Source organism: Erpetoichthys calabaricus, chromosome 4 (genome assembly GCF_900747795.2).
Source record: "Erpetoichthys calabaricus chromosome 4, fErpCal1.3, whole genome shotgun sequence".
In the NCBI taxonomy this organism is placed as follows: domain Eukaryota; kingdom Metazoa; phylum Chordata; class Cladistia; order Polypteriformes; family Polypteridae; genus Erpetoichthys; species Erpetoichthys calabaricus.
The window spans coordinates 134,887,322-134,909,396 of record NC_041397.2 but is presented as its reverse complement, the minus strand read 5'-3'; the positions used below and the strand labels follow the sequence as shown (position 1 = coordinate 134,909,396).

Here is a 22,075-nt window from a genome sequence, read left to right as displayed (position 1 = left end):
TTCAGAATTTATCGAACTTTAACGTGATGTTGTTAGATTTTCAGATTCTTATTCCGTTTTTAAAATTATAAACTAAAAGATATCAAGGACTCGCGTCTTGTGAGATGGGACTTTGTTCCAAAAGATTTAACCAGGCCTGGGGCCAGAAATGACAGACAAAGAGTAGATGACAAAGACAGCTGCTGTGCAGGCTTTTAAATGTTTGAAGCTTCGCACGAGATGCAGATCATGCGGCATGGCAGCAGCAGCAAGCCAGCAGCTGATCGAGCAAAGAAAAGGTAGAACAAAAAACTGTATTTGTTTCCCATTGTATCACCATTTAAGAGGGGATTTTGGAGGAGCGACCACGTCTCCTTGGGGTGCATTCAGCCCCCCTCTTCACAATGTGAGCAGCAGAGATGTGAAGTGAGCAGGGGGGGAACCCCCTAGTGTGCGTGTGTGTGTGTATATATATATATATATATATACACACACACACATATACACACACTTACACACTTTCCCTATTTATGACCTTACAATTCTTTTTTTCTTTCAAATGAGATCTTCTACTCATTACAGAATCTCTTTGGCTTTCACTCCCTCTGCTACAGTAAGTCACAAGCTGATTTACTTTCTTTTCAAAAATGTGTAAACTGTTAATCTACTATCCTCTCCCCTATTTTTCTCCCTCCTCCCCCAATGAAGTCAGAGTTTGGAAAGAGAAAACTGCCTCCTCAAACAACACATATGTCTTACTTTGTGAAATTTCGATATGGAGATCTGCATGACTGGGTGCTGGGCTCCATTGCTTCCCCCTCTGTTCAATGGATTTTACTGGAGCAGCTGCTCTCTTTCGCTGTCTGCCAGAAGTGGAAGGGATTATTTCTGCATCCTCGTCTGACTCAATTTCAACACAGATCTCAGCCTCGGCGCTCTTCATCGACTTGCTTTTTTCCACACGTTTCTCAGTTTTGGGAATTTTTTTTATTTTGTTCACAGGCAACCGGTCATCATAGTTGTTCCACAACCTCTGTGGAAAATAAATCTTTCAGTTAAGTTATTCTGATTGTATGTTTCCTTTGCAGTGTTAAATAACACACAGAAACAAAAAAAATAAAAACCGCAAGATTAATGCACTGGTACTATAGCTGTATTCCCTCCAAAAAAAAAAATACTACCTTTGTTGCATCATGTCACTAATTTAGGAAAGTAAAGGAAAGAAGTACACAGTTTTTGGTGCACATACAGCATAATGTGGCAGCAATAATAATAATAATTCTTTGCATTTATGTGGTGCTTTTCTCACTCCCGAAAGCCCTTCAGTGAGTGGGGAGCCACTTCAACTCCAACTAATGTGCAGCATCCACCCGGATTACATGACGGCAGCCATTTTTGTGCCAGTACACTCACTGCACATTAGCCGTTAGCCATCTATTACCACTTCACCGCCTATGGTGGGCAGTTTAGTCTGGATATCGGAATACACACTACTCTATATGAAGGATGCCCAAGGATCTTTTATGACCACGGAGAGTCATGAGCTTGGTTTTACGTCTCATCCAAAGGATGGCACCGTTTTATAGCACAGTATCCCCATCACTGCACTTGGGAAACGGGATCCACATTCAGGCCACAAGGTAAGATCCCCCTGCTGGCCTCACCAACACCTCTTCCATCAGCAACCCAAGCTTTTCTTAGATGGTCTCTCATCTAAGAACTGGCCGGGCCCAAACATGTTTAGCTTCAGGTGAATGACTTGTTTTGATGTGCATGTGGTATGGCTACTGCTGGTTTTGCTTGCTCCAGATCTCTCATGCTTTAAACAATGAAAAGGTTAACAATGAATAACCTCAACAAAGTCTAACTACCGGCTGGACAGAAATCTGCTTACATTATGTAGCTTTGGAAATCACTGTTCCATTAAAACCTGGGGGCAACAACTACAAATGCATTAGCTGCACTAACTTAGCAAATCATTAGATACTTGTCTGAAGGTCCCAGATTCACAGAATCATAGCAGACGTGGTCTTGTATAACCTTAATAAAACGGGAGAGCGGAATCATTCAGAAACCATCAGAAAACTGAATGCCAGTGCATACGTACCTAGATGGGGTCCAAAGCAACTAAATTTAAAGTATGTGTTTAGTTTTACTTTATACCATGTAAAGAAGCACATGAGAAGCAAGACATCGCACTAAAGCAACATGAGAAGAAAACACAATCACACCGCATGCCTTTGTATGTCAGACAGATAAACCTCATAAATTAAAGACCAAGGAAACACTTTTATTTTTTGTTTTTTACCTTTTGCTTTCTTGCTTCAAATCTCATATATCTTGCCATTGAATTCATTATGGAAATGCAGGCCTTCCAGTCTTTTCCATTTTCACGTAAATTATAATTTGGGAATTTTTCAGCAAGCCATTCTGTGAAGAAAAACACATTTGGATTAATAAAAAGCAGTAGCTTCAAATTATTGTAATCAGTTTCAAAGTCTTTCCTTTTATGGAAGAAATGCACCACTGGTGCATATCATCCCAAATAAAGAAATAAAAATATCCTACCAAGTATGATAAAATCAGTATTATAGACACATACAAATAGTGGGCTTGCCTATAAACATAAAATGGACAAGGTAGCTAGAACTGAAATACTTAAAACATTTTTATAATATTACAAAATAACATGCCTTACTTTTGAAGTTTGGTTTTCTATTGTGTTATATAAGGGATGTGAAATTGAGATTATGTGAACATACAAAACGCAGGCAGCACCTACAAAATTGTAAGAATTGTTCAGATAATAATAATAATAATAATAATAATAATAATACATTTTATTTATATAGCGCCTTTCCCATGCTCAAGGCACTTACAGAATATAATAAAGAATGGCAGAATATACAGTATACTAGGGGGCTCCGCCCCCTGCTCGCTTCGCTCGCCAACCCCTGGTGTTGGGAATGACAAAGAGCGTGATGTATGAATGAGATATAGAATAGTGTGACGGTGTAGATGATGCAAATAGAAAGCAAACAATAAAGTGTGTGGCACAGTGTAAAGGTTTATTTGAAAATTTCTTTGTACACGCCGTTTAACTGTAAAAGGTAATTCCAGCTCAGAACTTGTAAGGTCATTTAAGATGGTTATTGTTGTGATCAGAGTCAAGTTTGTCAGAGCTTAGAAAGAGTTGTGTCTCTCCAGGAAGTAATGGAATGACTTGGGTATTAATGTTTTCCATATTAATATTTTTTGGACATAATATAGTGCGTTGTGTTAAAAGGGGCATTTGGTCTAATGAGATTGCTGTCCCAAATCTCTCTGTAACTAAGTCGTCGCAGATAAAGGCTTGAGGAATTGTAATATGTGGCTGAAGTCCATCTGTATTGGTGAGTGTACCATCTCTCAGTTGTAATAAGCAATTGTTATGATCTGGTTCTGGACATCGTATCTTTTTTACTAACTGTATCTTTTGAAAGCAATGCCAATTGTCTGCGTATTTTAAGGTGCACTGAACAATAGCTGAGTGCATGGTATCTGGAAGAATAGCTAATCACTGTCTAAAATCTCCTCCTCATAAAAGTACCTTTCCTCCAAATCGAATATTATTATTCATAAACGTTTGTTCATGCCATTGAACATTCATCAATAAACATTGTTTCAAGACGGATGTCACGTGCAGTGCCACTGTTAATGTTCATAGTGGATTCCGATTTGTAGGATCTAATGTAGTTGATAAAGATTTCACTTTCAGGTACATCGTCAGTTAGAAGCTTCTGTAGATATTCAGTATATGAATGTAAAGAAGGCAGTCTAATTTGACCCTTTTGACAACAACGTGTAAATGTATAACTTGTATTGTCAGTTTTTTCTTCAGGGAAGTGAACTGAATGACAATGATTGCAAATGACATTCATTAATCCGAATGAATTTTCCTGGTGTATGTTTTGCTTGTGCCGTTTGAGAGACGCGTTGTTGCATGTGTAGTATTTGGGACGTGTTGTTTTGGAGCTGTAATCGATTTGCCTGTGCTGTGTGAGAAGCCCGTTGTAGCCTTCGCTGCCATTAACGTATGTCCGAGACGGGAGGTGTTTCGTTTTGAATCCGTGCCTGTTGCGATGCAGCACTTTGATTGATAGTTTGCGTCATGTGGATCTAGGACAGGGGTCTGCAACCTTCACTATCAAAAGAGCCATTTTGCTCCCTCTTCCTCCAAAGAAAAATAGTCTGGAGCCGCAAAACATAACACGGATTATAAACTTTTAAAAGTTTTAATCTTTTTTTAGATTTTACATGTTACAACCACGGAATACAACAAACAGAAGTGCAGTGTGCATGTGTAGGCCTACTTTGAAATAAATGTAACTGAACTCTGCAGGCCTATTTGAGTCCTTCCTATACCTGTATAAAATTAAAATAAAAACTAGCCCACTTTAATATAAATAAAACATTTAGCTGTAGCTTAGCAGCTTTAAAAAAGTAAACATAAAATTCCATTTCAGTGTGCTCATCCTCTTCAGGTTTCCCTCTCAGCCAGCAATCAACTGAAGCACCTGAACATACATAAAAACCAACATCAGCTCCGGGTCTGAAATAAATGTGTTTTTTTTTTTTTTTTTAAATATTAGCCTATTAAATGCTATTGTTCTCACCTGTTTAATGTGACTTCTGTTTCTGAAGTTCGCTGCAGATCATCTCTAGCACTTTGAGCTACTTTTTGTATGAAAATGTGCTATATAAATAAATGTTGTTGTTCTATGTCGGGGCTATACGATGTGACTTTGACCTTCACACAGGACTGCAGGCTCATGTGTGAGGTGGGAGAGATATTTGGACTTTATGAAGTTCATTCTTGAGAAAACTTGCTCACATAAGTATGTTGAGCCAAAGATGGACAGGACTCCAAATGCATATTTTTTCATGTTCATATATGTTTCGGGAATGGCACTCCATGTATTGAAAACAAGTTTGTCGGGTTTGGGGAGGTTTTCAATATCAGTCCATTTGTGCTCTTTAGCGAGAGTAGCCTTCTGACGGGCGACTTCTTCAAGATCCGCTGTCAGGCATTTGAACTTGGACACCCATAAATCTTTATCCGCTATGCGGCCAGTTCAATTTCTAGATCGGGCTTACTTACTCCTGTGAATGCGGATGTGTTCAGCAGGGATGGGTCGATGTCCAGGGAAGGAGAGAGTGTTTTTTTTCTTTCTGAACTCACTGAATCTTTCTCTAAATGCAGCTTGCATTGCAATAATTGTACGGTGGAAATAATCACAATTTATGTGAATGTTCACTGCTTTGAACTCTCTCAGGGAGGGGAAGTGAGAGAGTGAACCTTTCTGTACATCTCTGACAAACACTGTCATCATGCGCTCAAACACCAAAACATTTAAAGTCAGAGAATAGATGCTCTGATATTTTTATGAACGATTCTTTCATGTATTCTCCGTCTGTGAACGGCTTACCCCTCCTTACGATCTCTTGAGCTGCCACAAAACTAGCAGCTGTAGTTGATTGTGGAGAAGTGATCCACTTTTTGAAAGTATGTTTGCTCTGTTCAGCTTTCCGTTGCAGTTCCGAAATTGCTCTCTTTCGCTCATCTTCACTTGGGTATTTTTCAGTGAATGCTGAGTGCTTGTTTCGAAAATGTCTTTCAACGTTACATTTTTTGTTGTTCGATAACTTATCGCCACATATTAAGCACACCGGTAAGCCAGCGTCGTTGGCGCTGAAGGCAAATGCTTCTGTCCACGCAGAATTAAACTCTGTTCTCTTCTGGGATTTTTCATTTTTGGGATTTATTCATGGTTAGTGCAGGGGTCGCACACTCCAGAAGCCACCTGCAGGTAAAGGCGAGGGCTATAGACGTAGATGTGACGCATATTTTAGTTGACAAATTATAAATAAAAATAAAAATTAGATGTTAAAGTGTATAACAGTAGTAGTAGTAAATAAACATTATATATATTACATATATTATATACAAATTAAATTAAGAAATTGCCGTTATTCATTTTCATGTTTTTTTTTTTTTTGTCAAGGCCAAAAGGAGCCATTACAAGGAGGCTGAAGAGCCGCATGCGGCTCCAGAGCCGCGGGTTGCCGACACCTGATCTAGGATGTAGATTTGTGCATATTAAATGAAGTATTGTAGGATCTAATGCAGTTCATAAAGGTTTTACTTTTAGGTACAGCGTTAGTTAGAAGCTTTAGTTGAGCTTTGCGTTTTTGGAGTCGAGTCATTTTTTCTTTTAGAAATATGGATAAGTAATAAGGAGTATTGCACTCACTGTTAATATGGAGCCTTTTTCTGCGGTTGAACGGTTAATAGTGCCTTATTGTAAGGAGATACACCTATGCTGTCTAGTGTGAAGGTGTTGATGTTCACTTTAGAATATGTGGCTTTGGGTGTCACTTCTTATGGATGTGTGTGTGTGTGTGTGTGTGTGTGTGTGGGGGGGGTTGAGGATTGTTGTTGCGCGAGCGTCTTCTTTCTTTTTGTGTTCCTGTGTCTTGTTGAATCCCCCTGTTTGTGTGTGTCCCGTCCCTTGCTTGTAGGGTCTGTGGGGTGGTTTTGTGTTCTTTTTTTTGTGTTCCATGGGCTTGTTGAATCCCCCTCTTGGTGTGTGTCCCGTCCGGTGCCTGTAGGGGGGGGGGGTGCTTTGCTGTTGTGCGCGAGCCTCTTTTTTTTTTTTTTTTTTGGGTCTAGTTTCGTGTGCAATGTGTTTCGTGCTTTGCCTGCGTTTCCTCATTTCTCCATTTTTCCTGTGCTCACTCCTTTTTTCTGTGGTCTTGTCCGCCTCTCTCGCCCTCTTTTGTCCGCCTTTCTCGGCTCCTCAGCCGACTCTCGCGGACTCTTTTTGCGCCTGCGCAGTACGTCTTTTTGCAGCTACGGCCCATTGCCGGAGCCGTACACGCCGTTTAAGTGTAAAATGTAATTCCAGCTCAGAACTTGTAAGGTCATTTAAGATGGTTATTGTTGTGATCAGAGTCAAGTTTGTCAGAGCTTAGAAAGAGTTGTGTCTCTCCAGGAAGTAATGGAATGACTTGGGTATTTATGTTTTCCACATTAATATTTTTTGGACATAATATAGTGCGTTGTGTTAAAAGGGGCATTTGGTCTAATGAGATTGCTGTTCCAAATCTCTCTGTAACTAAGTCGTCGCAGATAAAGGCTTGAGGAATTGTAATAATATGTGGCTGAAGTCCATCTGTATTCGTGAGTGTACCATCTCTCAGTTGTAATAAGCAATTGTTATGATCTGGTTCTGGACATCGTATCTTTTTTACTAACTATCTTTTGAAAGCAATGCCAATTGTCTGCGTATTTTAAGGTGCACTGAACAATAGCTGAGTGCATGGTATCTGGAAGAATAGCTAATCACTGTCTAAAATCTCCTCCTCATAAAAGTACCTTTCCTCCAAATCGAATATTATTATTCATAAACGTTTGTTCATGCCATTGAACATTCATCAATAAACATTTTTTCAAGACGGATGTCACGTGCAGTGCCACTGTTAATGTTCATAGTGGATTCCGATTTGTAGGATCTAATGTAGTTGATAAAGATTTCACTTTCAGGTACATCGTCAGTTATAAGCTTCTGTAGATATTCAGTATATGAATGTAAAGATGGCAGTCTAATTTGACCCTTTTGACAACAACGTGTAAATGTATAACTTGTATTGCCAGTTGTTTCTTCAGGGAAGTGAACTGAATGACAATGATTGCAAATGACATTCATTAATCCGAATGAATTTTCCTGGTGTATGTTTTGCTTGTGCCGTTTGAGAGGCGCGTTGTTGCATGTGTAGTATTTGGGACGTGTTGTTTTGGAGCTGTAATCGATTTGCCTGTGCTGTGTGAGAAGCCCGTTGTAGCCTTCCTTGCCGTTAACGTATGTCTGAGACGGGAGGTGTTTCGTTTTGAATCCGTGCCTGTTGCGATGCAGCACTTTGATTGATAGTTTGCGTCATGTGGATCTAGGATGTAGATTTGTGCATATTAAATGAAGTATTGTAGGATCTAATGCAGTTCATAAAGGTTTTACTTTTAGGTACATCGTTAGTTAGAAGCTTTAGTTGAGCTTTGCGTTTTTGGAGTCGAGTCATTTTTTCTTTTAGAAATATGGATAAGTAATAAGGAGTATTGCACTCACTGTTAATATGGAGCCTTTTCTGCGGTTGAACGGTTAATAGTGCCTCATTGTAATGAGATCCACCTATGCTGCATAGCCGTCTATTTTGTTGTTTCTTTCGTGTTCGTGTGTTTGTTCCTGTTATCCTTTCCTTTTCGTTTTGTACCCGTGACCGTGTATTCATGACTTGTTTCTTTCTCAGCATGCGAAATATGGATAAGTAATAAGGAGGATCGCAGTCACTGTTAATATGTTTCCTTTTCTGCAGTTGAACGGTTAATAGTGCTTTATTGTAAGGAGATACAGTAATCCCTCCTCCATCGCGGGGGTTGCGTTCCAGAGCCACCCGCGAAATAGGAAAATCCGCGAAGTAGAAACCATATGTTTATATGGTTATTTTTATATTGTCATGCTTGGGTCACAGATTTGCGCAGAAACACAGGAGGTTGTAGAGAGACAGGAACGTTATTCAAACACTGCAAACAAACATTTGTCTCTTTTTCAAAAGTTTAAACTGTGCTCCATGACAAGACAGAGATGACAGTTCTGTCTCACAATTAAAAGAATGCAAACATATCTTCCTTTTCAAAGGAGTGCAAAGCAAGCAGTCAAAAAAAAAAATCAATACGGCTTTTTGGCTTTTAAGTATGCGAAGCACCGCCGGTACAAAGCTGTTGAAGGCGGCAGCTCACACCCCCTCTGTCAGGAGCAGGAAGACAGAGAGAGAGATAGAGATAGCGAGAGACAGATAAAAAAAATCAATACGTGCCCTTTGAGCTTTTAAGTATGCGAAGCTCCGTGCAGCATGTCCGTCAGGAAGCAGCTGCACACAGCCCCCCTGCTCACACCCCCCTACGTCAGCGCAAGAGAGAGAGAGAGAGAGAGAGAGAGAGAGAAAGTAAGCTGGATAGCTTCTCAGCCATCTGCCAATAGCGTCCCTTGTATGAAATCAACTGGGCAAACCAACTGAGGAAGCATGTACCAGAAATTAAAAGACCTATTGTCCGCAGAAACCCGCGAAGCAGCGAAAAATCCGCGATATATATTTAAATATGCTTACATATAAAATCCGCGATGGAGTGAAGCTGCGAAAGGCGAAGCGCGATATAGCGAGGGATCACTGTACACCAATGCTGACACCTATGCTGTCTAGTGTGAAGGTGTTGATGTTCACTTTAGAATATGTGGCTTTGGGTGTCACTTCTTATGGATGTGTGTGTGTGTGTGTGTGTGTGGGGGGGGGGGGGGTTGAGGATTGTTGTTGCGCGAGCGTCTTCTTTCTTTTTGTGTTCCTGTGTCTTGTTGAATCCCCCTGTTTGTGTGTGTCCCGTCCCTTGCTTGTAGGGTCTGTGGGGTGGTTTTGTGTTCTTTTTTTTGTGTTCCATGGGCTTGTTGAATCCCCCTCTTGGTGTGTGTCCCGTCCGGTGCCTGTAGGGGGGGGTGGGTGGGGGGGGGGGTGCTTTGCTGTTGTGCGCGAGCCTCTTTTTTTTTTTTTTTGGGTCTAGTTTCGTGTGCAATGTGTTTCGTGCTTTGCCTGCGTTTCCTCATTTCTCCATTTTTCCTGTGCTCACTCCTTTTTTCTGTGGTCTTGTCCGCCTCTCGCGGCCCCTCATCCGCCTCTCTCGCCCTCTTTTGTCCGCCTTTCTCGGCTCCTCAGCTGACTCTCGCGGACTCTTTTTGCGCCTGCGCAGTACGTCTTTTTGCAGCTACGGCCCATTGCCGGATGTGCCTGCGTCCATCATCCGGTTTAGCATTCTTGGTTAGTAATATGGATAGCATTGTACAAACCAGATAAATAAATAAAGAAGATTAAGACAGTAAATTCTGAAAAAAACAGACAACATAATTGATGGTCTAGCACACACATACAGGTTACATTGGCATCTTGACAGAGAAATAAACTGAGAGAAAGGTAATAAAGTCAAGTAGATCTAAAAGCCTTCCTGAACAGATGAGTTTTGAGTTGTTTTTTAAAGGAATTCATGGAGTCAGCTGACCTGATTAATTTTGGTAGGTCATTCCAGAGTCTGGGCGCTATACAGCTGAAGGCCCTGTCACCCATGGAATGTAGATTAGTGAGGGGCACAACAAGATTACCAGAATCAGAGGACCTTAGTGGGCGGGCAGGCACATAGTGATGAAGGAGGTCACTGATGTAGTTTGGTGCAAGGTTATTTAAAGCTTTGTAGGTTATTAGTAGGATTTTATATTCGATTCTGTAGGACACAGGGAGCCAGTGAAGACGGAGCAGGATGGGTGTGATGTGCTCGCTGCTGCTGGTTCGAGTAAGGACTCTTGCAGCTGAGTTTTGAATAAGCTGGAGCTGTGATATAAGATTAGAAGGGGCACCTGCCAGTAGGGAATAGATCATTATGACTGACACTTATCAATCCAATCAGCTTCAGAAAATGCTAGGGCATACCCCATTGTGCCACTGTGGGAAGTGAACGATGGGGTACAGGGCCAACAGCAGGTCTGGCTAAAGAAGTCAGCCCAGATGAAGCACAAGAAGAAGACAGGTGAGGGGAAAGAAAAGAGTAAGTTAAAGGTAAGAATGGGGAGACTTGAGTGTTGGGACATTGACTGGGAAAGGAAGAGAGTTGGCAGAGTTCATGGAAAGGCGGGAAGTGGGAGTGGAGTGTTGTGTGTGCAGAAAACTAGATGGAAGGGGAATAAAGCAAGAGAATTGAGAGGAGGTTTTAAGTTGTTGTACAGTGGAGCAAATGACCAAGGCAGAAAGTAGATATAGTAGTATACAAAGAACTAAAAGATGGTCTGATTAGTGTAAGTAGGAGGAATGACAAGGTGATGAGTGTCAAGTTGGGCCTTGGTGCTCCTCAAGTGGGCTGTGAGGAAGAACAGAAGGACATTCTCTGTGCACAAATGGATGAACAGCCTAGAGAGGTACAAGAGGGAGAGAAGGTTATTGTTGTTAGTGACCTAAATGTTAATTTGGGAGAGAGTAGAGAGATGATAGAGAGGGTGCATGGTGGGGAGGAGGGAGAGAAATAGGGAAGGGGTTAGATTATGCCATAGCATTAGATTTGGTAATAGGTTTACACATTTTTGAAAAGAAAGTAAATCAGCTTGTGACTTACAGTAGCGGAGGAAGTGAAAGCCAAATAGATTCTGTAATGAGTAGAAGATCTCATTTGAAAGAAATAAAGAATTGTAAGGTGATAAATGGGGAAAGTGTGAGAGTGCAGTATAAAGTGAAGGAGATGGACTAGGAGATCAGAATCAGTAAGTGAATAAAACCATAGCAAGTAACACTAAGCATAAAGTGGTGGCAATTAAAAGAGAAAGGCTTTGAGAACAGGTTTAGGGCAAAGGTTTTAAATAAAGGGCAATCATTTGACAGTGTGGAGGAATGGTGGGAGAAGAATAGCAAAGTTTTATTAAGAGTAGGTGAAGAGGGATTGGGTAGGGCAACTGGAAGGAGCCCAAATGGAGACAAACAGATATGGCGGTGAAACAGAGAGGTGCAGGATGTGATAAAGGCAAAGATGACATGGTACCAATCGTTGAAGGAAGAAGATGGAGAAATGTATAGGCACAAGCAAAGAATCAGAGAGGGCAATGGCAAGAGCCAAGGCACAAACATTGGTGGAGGCGTATGAAAGACTGGAGACAAAAGAGGAAGAGAAACTGATTTTCACAATAGTCAAAGCTATGACCAAGGTTTGGAAGGATTTTAGTCAGATAAAGCAGGTACAAAACGAGCAAAGTGTGGTCTTAAATGAGCATGATGGGATCAAGAATAGATGGAAGTGGTACTTTGAAAAGCTGTTCAGTGAAGAATATCCAAAGGTACTAATTTGGGGATGGAGTCCCAGATGAATAGCTAGAACTGAGAATAAGGAGGAAGGAAATAAAGGAGGCACTGAAAAGAATGAAAAATGGAAAGTCAACAGGACTGGATAAAGTACCATAAGAAGTGTGGAAGGGTTTAGGAGAAGAAAGAGTAGATGTATTGTGGAATCTAATGCAGACAATCACTGATCAGGAGAGAACACCAGAGGGGTAGAGGAATAGTGTTATTTTACCTCTTTATAAGGAGAAGGGTGATTTTCAGGATTGCAGAAACTACAAAGGGATAAAGCTGATATCACACACAATGAAAATATAAGAAAGGGTTACAAAGAGAAGGCTTAGCGAAGAGACCACCATAGGGAAAAAGCAGGAACAACTGATGTAGTCCTTGCACTGAGACAGCTCATAGAGAAGCATAGAGAAAAACAGAAAGGTTTGCATAAAGTGTTTATTGATTTGGAGAAGTATTAGGATAGAGTGCCATGTCAAGACGCCTGAAAGTACATGAGAGAGAAAGAAGTACCACAGATATGTGTGAGAATTGTCCAGGGAATGTAGGAAGAAGTTAGGACATTGGTTAAAAGCAGTGTTCGGTTAACTGACAAGATCCCAGTTAAAGTAGGTTTGAACCAGGGATCTTTTTTTAAGTCCTTACCTCTTTGATCTAATTATGGATGTGTTGAGTCATGGGATAAAAAGACCAATCCGCCTGGAACAGGCTTTTTGCTGAGGACACTGTTGTGTAGCACCAGTAAAGCGGAAGTGGAGAGGAAGTTGGAAGAATGGAGAATGACTTTGGAATACAGAGGATTGAAGATGAAAAATGAAGAAAACATAATATATGAGGTTTAATGATGATCAGAATTCAAAACTTAGCAGGGAGAGCTATTGAAAAGAGATGATAAATTTAAATATCTAGGATCAGTGGTAGCCCAAGATGGAAAATTTACATGCAGAGATAACTCATAAAGGGTAATGTGGATTAAACAACTGGAAGAAGGCATCAGGAGCATTGTGTGGTCGAAGAATTAAGGCCAAGGTTAAAGTTAAGGTTATTAAGACAGTGGGTAAGATTAGTAATGATGTAAGAAGCAGAGACATGGGCAGTAAAGGGAGCACAGGAGAACAAGTTAGATGTGGCAAATGGTGTGCAGTTACCAAAAATGATGATCATGGGAAAGGCGCTATATAAATAAAATGTATTATTATTATTATTATTAAAAAAGGACAGAATAAGAGGCGAGACAACCACAGGTACAACAAAAGTGTGAGAGATAGCCAAGAAATTACAAGATAGTAAGATGAAGTGGTCTGGACATGTGATGAGGAGAGACAATGAATATGTGAGCAAAAGAGTGATGGGACTGGAAGTACAGTGGAAGAGAAAGAGGGCAAAGCATGTGCTGACCAGCTCTCACACATTTCAATCACTCCGAGACAAGCCTTCATTCCATCCTGTCTGAAGTCAGCCACCATCATTCCTATTCCCAAGAAATTAACCATTGACAGTCTCGATGACTATTGCCCAATAGCACTTAAATCTCATGTCATGAAGTGCTTCAAGAGGTTGATTGCACAATACATCAAAGCCTGTCTCCCTTCCACATTTGACATACACCAGTTTGCTTACACAGCAAAGCAGTCCACTGAGAATACCATAGCCATAGCTCTCTACACTACACTGATCCATTTCAAACCCTGAGGGAGCTACAGTATGTGAGGATGCTTTTTACTGACTATAATTTAGCTTTTAATACAATTATGCCGGACATTCTAGTCCGGAAACTGTCTAACTTGGGTTTTCCCCAACTCTTCTGTGCCTGAATAAAGTACTTTCTTGTCAATCGCCCTCAGACAGTGAAACTCGGCCCCCACTTTTTATCAATTTACTCACTCAGCACTGGTTCTCCACAAGGCTGCATGCTGAGTCCATTGCTGTTTTCCCTCTACACTCCCACTTCCCTCTACTTGATGTAATTAATGTACAGATCCCGGGTCAAAACTGATTAAATATTGCATTATCACTGGAGATCATATCGCTTATGACTGCACTCCAGCCGATGACACTACCGCGGTTGGACTGATCTCAAAGTGGAACAAGTCTGCTTACAGAGAGCAGATCTTGAAATTGTCAGCTTGGAACTCAGCAAATAACTTGAATAACTGAACACCAAGAAAACAAAGGAAATCATCTTTGACTTCAAGAAAAATAGTGCAGACCTAGTTCCTTCTCTACATCAACGGTGTGAAGAGGGTCCCTGCCTTCATATTCTTGGGTACCTTCATCCCTTAAGTCAACAAGTGCAATTTGTATATTTATTACTATTCAGTTTGTTATTATTTTCTCTCTTCTTGTCTTTTTAACTCTTATTCCTCACACTGAGTCGATTGCACCTTCAATTTCGTTGTTCCTTTGTAAAAGTGACAATGACAATAAAGATCTATCTATCTATCTATCTCTTTTGACTTGTCCTGGATTGCAAACACCAAAGCGGTCATTAATCAACTTTTTTTAATCATTTTTTTAAAGTATGTAGGATAATGGTTATAGTTGGAGAAATTTTCAAATTGCAAGAGTTATTGTTTTGGAATCATTAAAGGAATCTATGAATTTTAATTTAATTAAATAAATTTTATGGGCACCTCAATATTTTATTTTTAGTCACATATGACCAACAAAATTGTGTCACTTAACCTTTTTTAAATATATATTTTTTTATAAACACCCTAACGCCACAGTCTTTGTCACGTTACAAAAACCTTGACATGGGTGGGAAGGTAATTTGACAGAAATGACATTAGTGACAGAGTGGTATTGAACCTACAATCTTAAAGTGAAAGGTAACATTCATTCATGTTTCATTTCAGAAAATCCTAACCACGGTGAAACCTTACAAGTGTGAAGTACTGGAAATGTGCTTTTGTCTATTGGGGAATCGAACCTTCAGTCTTTCTTAGAAAATCACTTAAAACACTTTATCCACTCAGCCAATATCACCAAATCACTGAAAAGAGTATTTTGTCAAATTTCTATATAAACAATGAAAAACTGGTAAAATGAAAAAAAATTTGTGTACATTGGTCTCAAACCTTCAGCCATTAGACTGAACATCCAACACGCTAACCACTAGACTAGTGCTGCTTAACTGTCATATTGAAGTAATTTGACAAAACTTCAATATCAATTCAGCAAAATTATTATTATTTTTTTTTAATTAATTTGTAACCACCTGACCAACACTGCTAATTCATATTATATGTGTGTTGGCTAAAATCACTAATAAATATATATATATATATATATATATATATATATATGTGTGTGTATGTATTTGCCAAAAGTATCAGAAAATGAGAAATTTAAACTTGATGTAATTAACGTACAGATCCCGGGTCAAAACTGATTAAATATTGCATTGTCACTGGAGATCAACATGCACGCAAAGTTTGAAGGAAACCCATAAAGGTGGGAAAAAAATTGATTGCAAAATTTGACTCCGACAAACAGAAAGGGTAAGTTGAATAAAATTGTGTAATAAAAATAATAATAAAAAGGAATAAAAAGAATAATCTGGATCAAAAGCCGCTGGTGAACTTTTACTCTATAGAAAGTGTGCCGACATACTGTATTGCAGTGTGGTACAGAAGTTGCATTGCAGGACACTGGAAGGAGCTTCAGCATGTCATCAATGTAGCTCAGAAGATTGTTGGCTGCTCTCTGCCCTCCCTTCAAGACTTGTGTACTATACTTCCCACTGCCTTGGCAGGCAAAAAACATTCTGAAGAACCCCTCGCATCCTGGCTTTTACATGTCTGATCTGTTGCGCTTTGGTAGGCACTACAGCTCCATCAAACGAAGGACATACTCCGGGACAGTTTCTTCCCCATAGCCATAGCTACATTGAATACCAATATGCACTGTACATCTCTCTCTGCCTCCATCTCTGTCCCCCTCTCTTTTCTCTCCTTCCCCCCACCCTAACCCCCCTTCGGCCCTCCTTTTATTTTGGAAATGCAACAATCCTCTGTGTAATAATCACAATCTTGTGCATTATTACTTTATTTGTTCCATGTGCAATATTTCCCATATGCAGTATTCTACATTATTGGTATTCTTTGTGTAATATTCATATCATGGGCAATTTATCGTGCAATACCTGCATGATCAGTAATAGTTCTTGTTTAGTAATTCCATATTTGTTGCTTAGATATTCCGCATTATTACCTATTAATTAGTTTTTTTTTATATATTCTTTTTATTTAGCAGTTTTATATGTAGTACTTTTTGGTATAATGACAATAAAGGCTTCTAATCCAAAAAATAAAAGATCTGAAGGAAAAGGGCTTGACTGGCAAGGCTGTGCAGGACTGAGCTGTATAGAGAAGACTGATCAAGCATATTAACCCCACACAGAAATGGGAAAAGATTAAGAGGAAGAAGATGACTTAACAATGACAGAGAAACACATGATGTATAAAATATAATATTTACATGGCGAGGCAACATATTTTTACAGCATTAACACCTACCTCTAATTGCTGCTATTTTATTAGGGTCCAATTTTTTGAGGCCTCTGACTGTATCTCCCATAACATTGCTGCAGGTCAGAGTTTCATTTGTAAAAAGACCACGAAGCAGGAAGCGAACTGCATTCCGTGGATTGCTTTTATGACAGACTTTCTGAATCACAGATTTAGCAATGCGCACTTTCCTTTTGTGATCACCAATCAACACTGTAGGAGGAAGTGGGAAATTTTGAGAAAAGTAATACATGGTAGATACTTCAAGGGATTGTTTTTTTAATCTGACTGATGAACTTGTTTTTTTTTTTCTCCTGTTTTCTCTTATGCATCCATTTCTACATAATCCTGACAAACCAGAACATTCATAATGATAATTTTGTAGCTTAAAATAAACCTGAAAAAAAGTTTTGAAAGCACATGAAGAAATCTTGCTGCAGTATCTTAGCTGTACTATAAATTGAACACTGGCACAATTTTCTTCTTTGATCACTTCTTCCAGTAGTAGAATAGGCTAGAGAAGACAATAGCCAACAGGATGTGACTAGAGTTTAAGTTTTGCAGCTGAACAGGGGCTTATCTAAGTCCTTTTAATATGCCTGACTTCTAGATTTATGTTGTATACTATTGCATATATTAACCAATTTAAGGTTCACAATTAAAGTCACATGAAATAAAGATAAAACCGTATCTCACTTATTTTAGTCACACTGTTAAAACTCCTAAGGAAATCTTTATTACTGCTTTATTATTTGGTGATTGGCAATTGCATTTTGGTTATCTTTCAAGTGTGTCTTTTATAAACATGCACATTTATAATGCATTACCTGTAGCAGAATTAGATGGCTGTGAAGAAAGACTCGCAAGCAGCGATTTACATTTTGATTTGCTTTTACTGTCTGAAGGTTGTGGTATGTTGTCCGGGTTTTCTTTAGAAAACTCGCTGTCTGTGGACTCCTCTGTTTTAATGGGAATAATAACACGGCTTGATTGTGTTTCCTTGTCAAGAAATTGTGACTCTGATGGGCTGCGCAGTCCTGGAGCCAGATAAAGGGTTGGTGGTTTCTTGGCTGTTGTTTGTAAATGGGGATAAGGTGAAGTTGCCCTGATCAACGGTGGCATAACTGCTCCACTTTCTGTCATATTCTTCTGGAACATTTCATGCTGAACACTTTCAGTTGAAGAGGCATCACACTTCTGTAAAGTCAAACAGAACATATGCAGCAATGCTCATTTAATCCTTTAACTGCATGAAATTAAACTAGAATAGTGTATGAACAATGACATTACTATGAAACAACACTCCAAGGCAAAGGAATCACAATAATGAGATGCGGCGGATAGCATGGATACCTGCATCAGTAAAGAAGTTAGTCCTTTCTTAAATACAATACAAAAATATGCAAAATTAAAAAAATAAATAAATAAATAAAAAAAAAAGGAGAACAACGATGACAAAGTAGAATGGCTAAAGTGAAAAAGTGTTGAATAAGTTTAATTAAGGGTCCGTTGGATAGTCGAGCCTCGGATTCAGGAGGAACAGTGTGGTTTTCGTCCTGGTCGTGGAACAGTGGACCAGCTCTATACCCTTAGCAGGGTCCTGGAGGGTGTATGGGAGTTTGCCCAACCAGTCTACATGTGTTTTGTGGACTTGGAAAAGGCATTCGACCGTGTCCCTCGGGGAATCCTGTGGGGGGTACTCCGAGAGTATGGGGTACCGGCCCCCCTGATAAGGGCTGTTCGGTCCCTGTACGATCGGTGCCAGAGCTTGGTCCGCATTGCCGGCAGTAAGTCGAACCAGTTTCCAGTGAGAGTTGGACTCCGCCAGGGCTGCCCTTTGTCACCGATTCTGTTCATAACTTTTATGGACAGAATTTCTAGGCGCAGCCAGGGCGTTGAGGGGGTCCGGTTTGGTGGGCTCAGGATTGGGTCACTGCTTTTTGCAGATGATGTTGTCCTGTTTGCTTCATCAGGCCGTGATCTTCAGCTCTCTCTGGATCGGTTCGCAGCCGAGTGTGAAGCGGCTGGGATGAGAATCAGCACCTCCAAATCCGAGACCATGGTCCTCAGCCGGAAAAGGGTGGAGTGCCCTCTCAGGGTTGGTAGCGAGATCCTGCCCCAAGTGGAGGAGTTCAAGTATCTCGGGGTCTTGTTCAAGAGTGAGGGAAGAATGGAGCGTGAGATCGACAGGCGGATCGGTGCTGCATCCGCAGTAATGCGGGCGCTGCATCGGTCTGTCGTGGTGAAAAAGGAGCTGAGCCGCAAGGCGAAGCTCTCAATATACCAGTCGATCTATGTTCCTACCCTCACCTATGGTCATGAGCTATGGGTAGTGACCGAAAGAACGAGATCGTGAATACAAGCGGCTGAAATGAGTTTCCTCCGCAGGGTGTCTGGGCTTTCCCTTAAAGATAGGGTGAGAAGCTCAGTCATCTGGGAGGGGCTCAGAGTAGAGCCGCTGCTCCTCCGCATCGAGAGGAGTCAGATGAGGTGGCTCGGGCATCTGATCAGGATGCCTCCTGGACACCTCCCTGGTGAGGTGTTCCGGGCACGTCTAACCGGGAGGAGGCCCCGGGGAAGACCCAGGACACGTTGGAGGGACTATGTCTCTCGACTGGCCTGGGAACGCCTTGGGATTCTCCCGGAAGAGCTAGAAGAAGTGGCCGGGGAGAGGGAAGTCTGGGCATCTCTGCTCAAGCTGCTGCCCCCGCGACCCGACCTCGGATAAGCGGGAGACAATGGATGGCTGGAAGTTTAATTTATTGATGACTTCTAATAAAAAAAAAGAAACTTCAGTGAGTAATGAATCTTACTGCCCTTCGACATGACACCAGTCCTTTTTCACTCTTTGCATACAAATTGGTCACAATAAGCATTATAATAATAAATCACATTTTGAAAACAACATTGTTGTTCTAAATAATAAGGGGACAAAATATGTTAATAAGTCCAACCTAAGCAACTGTATTCTTCCTTTTTAAATGTTTCTCTGCACTGGTGGCACAGAGCAGAAAAAAATAATGCAGATTACATTTTGATAGCATTGTATAGATATTAAATGCTTACTGTAACAGGTTGGGTATAACTGAACCTATTATAATCATAAAAAGAGAAGCCTGCAAATTGACCTTATCTACATCTTCAAAACTCTCATAATGGTATAAATGAAGTTGACGCAGTTCTTAAGATGAACAGTAAATCATGTACAGTATTCGAGGACACAGATGGATACCAAGAAGAAGTGTATTCAAGATCAAAACAACGAAGTGCTTGTTTATAGACAGGCTCAAAAAAATCTGGAACTGTGGCATGAAGCTGACAATCTATAACTAACTTTAAAAAAATATCTGAATACGATTTAGGGACAACTGAACTATTAGCTAACCGAGTATGTTTTCTTCATAAAATTTCTTATATTCTTACAATTAGAAAATAAATTCAATACTGTCATTTTATCACACCACTAGTAATAGTTTTTTACACTCCTTAAAGTATCAAAAACTAGCTATATTTTTTCCCACCTGGTTTCTGTTTGGATACAATAGGTGAAAAAGTGTCATCAGTGGAATCAACACAAGCCAAGGTAGATTACATGCTAGTTCTACAATAGCACTACCAAACAAGTGATCAATATTAGGATGTAAAGCATAAACTTGTTATTTAATCTAAGACATAGCAGTACAAAAAGAAAAATCTGTTATGATAAATCTGAATGAACATCTATAACACTGTTATATACTTGTATTTAGTCACATATTTCAAGGCACCGCAATACTGGAAGATCTAATTTGATTTTCATGTAAGGCTAGTGTGATCATCCATCCATCCATTTTCCAACCCGCTGAATCCGAACACAGGGTCACGGGGGTCTGCTGGAGCCAATCCCAGCCAACAAAGGGCACAAAGCAGGAACCAATCCCGGGCAGGGTGCCAACCCACCGCAGGACACACACAAACACACCCACACACGCACAGCACACACTAGGGCCAATTTAGAATCACCAATCCACCTAACCTGCATGTCTTTGGACTGTGGGAGGAAACCGGAGCACCCGGAGGAAACCCACGCAGACACGGGGAGAACATGCAAACTCCATGCAGGGAGGACCCGGGAAGTGAACCCAGGTCACCAGGTCACCCAACTGCAAGGCAGCAGCGCTACCCACTGCGCCACCCTAGTGTGATCATGATTTTCTAATCATTTCTTCAGAGAAAAAATACTTTAAAAATAGCGGAATAGCTTACTTGTGATTGCAGGCTCATGGATTGTACATTTCCCACTTTAACTTGGAGACAGTCGATTTTTTCATTAAGTTTCTGTATGGCTTCATACATAACCTGTTATAAACAATAAAAAAAACATATGCTTCTGAAATAATCCAATGTAATCATAAATAAATTTTGCTAAATTTAAGAAACTAAAGTTGATTTGACCATTACTGTATATTTTTATTTTCAAATGTGGAAAAAACACTGTTGATCCAGCTTTTTTTTTTTTATATAAATCGAAAATGCTCTTGCATTTTTTCTGTTAGATGTTAATTTCAGGTGTTTACTTTAAGATGCTTTTCAATAATACTGTTGTATTGTTCTTTACCTGGCAATATGTGAGGATCTCACCCAGTGTCCGTTGTTGATCTGTGCTGTACAAATCTTCAGATATAACATTGTGCTGCTGAATGTCAGAAAAGAAAGTGGAAAAACACAAGCTTCTGTTAATAACATAATTGTGTACAACATAATAGCTAGACTAATTCTTGAAGTTTGTATTGTAGTTCAAAATACATACTGTATGACTACTGAAGAGGGGCCACAAATTCTTTAAGTCTATACAGTCTACATATTAAGGAGTTATTATTCGCATATTATAAAGTACATTTAAACTTTACTCGTTCTTTAAAATAAATAAGGAATACTACATTACATATTCATTTGTGATTGTGAGTAACAAAAAGAAGGTTCACATAATTTTCCTAATAAACTAAACATAGCAATTTCAGGTATTAAGTTTCCCCAACTTGTTTATGTATAATGTACAAAGTGGGAAAACCTGAAAGCCCAGACAGGTATATGTCAGAATTTTATTAAACAAGTTTCTCTTAAATTATTATCATTAATGTCAGCTATGTTCTTTCATATGACTGATAATTCCTACCTAAAACTGCATTAAACACCTATATCAGTCTTTCTTAGGGAAAATAAAAATCTTTAAACTTTTGGATTTTAAAGGAATCACTTTCCTTCTAAAACCTGAAATTGTGGCTAACGTCTTCGCAACTGAAAACTGAGAAAAATATCATCTTACATGATTTCATATGACCAAACCGGGTTCGTCAAGGGCAGACACTACCCACTTCATGAAATGCAATGTTACTGTTATCTATACATAGATGTAGGCATATGAAAGATTTGCTGATTTATCGGCTTATTTAAATTTGGGTTTGGGCCCAAAATATCCTCATGCACAGAAAAAAGCGGTTATACAGGACTTTAATTCTGAACCCTAAGTTCATATGAAAAGTTATGTCTTTTTTCACTCTGGCACCCAACAATCATGGTGTTTATCATCAATCACTTACAATCCTGCAATAAAGCAGCTTGCTATTTAAGTGAACCATCAA

General features: G+C 39.8%; 1 protein-coding gene across 5 annotated transcripts in view; it reads right to left on the bottom strand.

The window, feature by feature from the left end:
* Nucleotides 1-22,075, bottom strand: part of LOC114650282 (BEN domain-containing protein 2-like) — a 106,911-nt gene that overhangs the window by 15,745 nt on the left and 69,091 nt on the right. For all 5 annotated transcript variants that reach the window (XM_051927117.1, XM_051927115.1, XM_051927119.1 and 2 more), the window contains 6 exons: nucleotides 21,052-21,129; nucleotides 20,700-20,792; nucleotides 17,282-17,651; nucleotides 16,464-16,667; nucleotides 2,288-2,409; nucleotides 739-1,012 (listed from right to left, as the gene is read on the bottom strand). In XM_051927117.1, coding sequence (XP_051783077.1) covers nucleotides 739-1,012; nucleotides 2,288-2,409; nucleotides 16,464-16,667; nucleotides 17,282-17,651; nucleotides 20,700-20,792; nucleotides 21,052-21,129 — 1,141 coding nt within the window. The remainder of the gene's footprint in view (nucleotides 1-738; nucleotides 1,013-2,287; nucleotides 2,410-16,463; nucleotides 16,668-17,281; nucleotides 17,652-20,699; nucleotides 20,793-21,051; nucleotides 21,130-22,075) is intronic.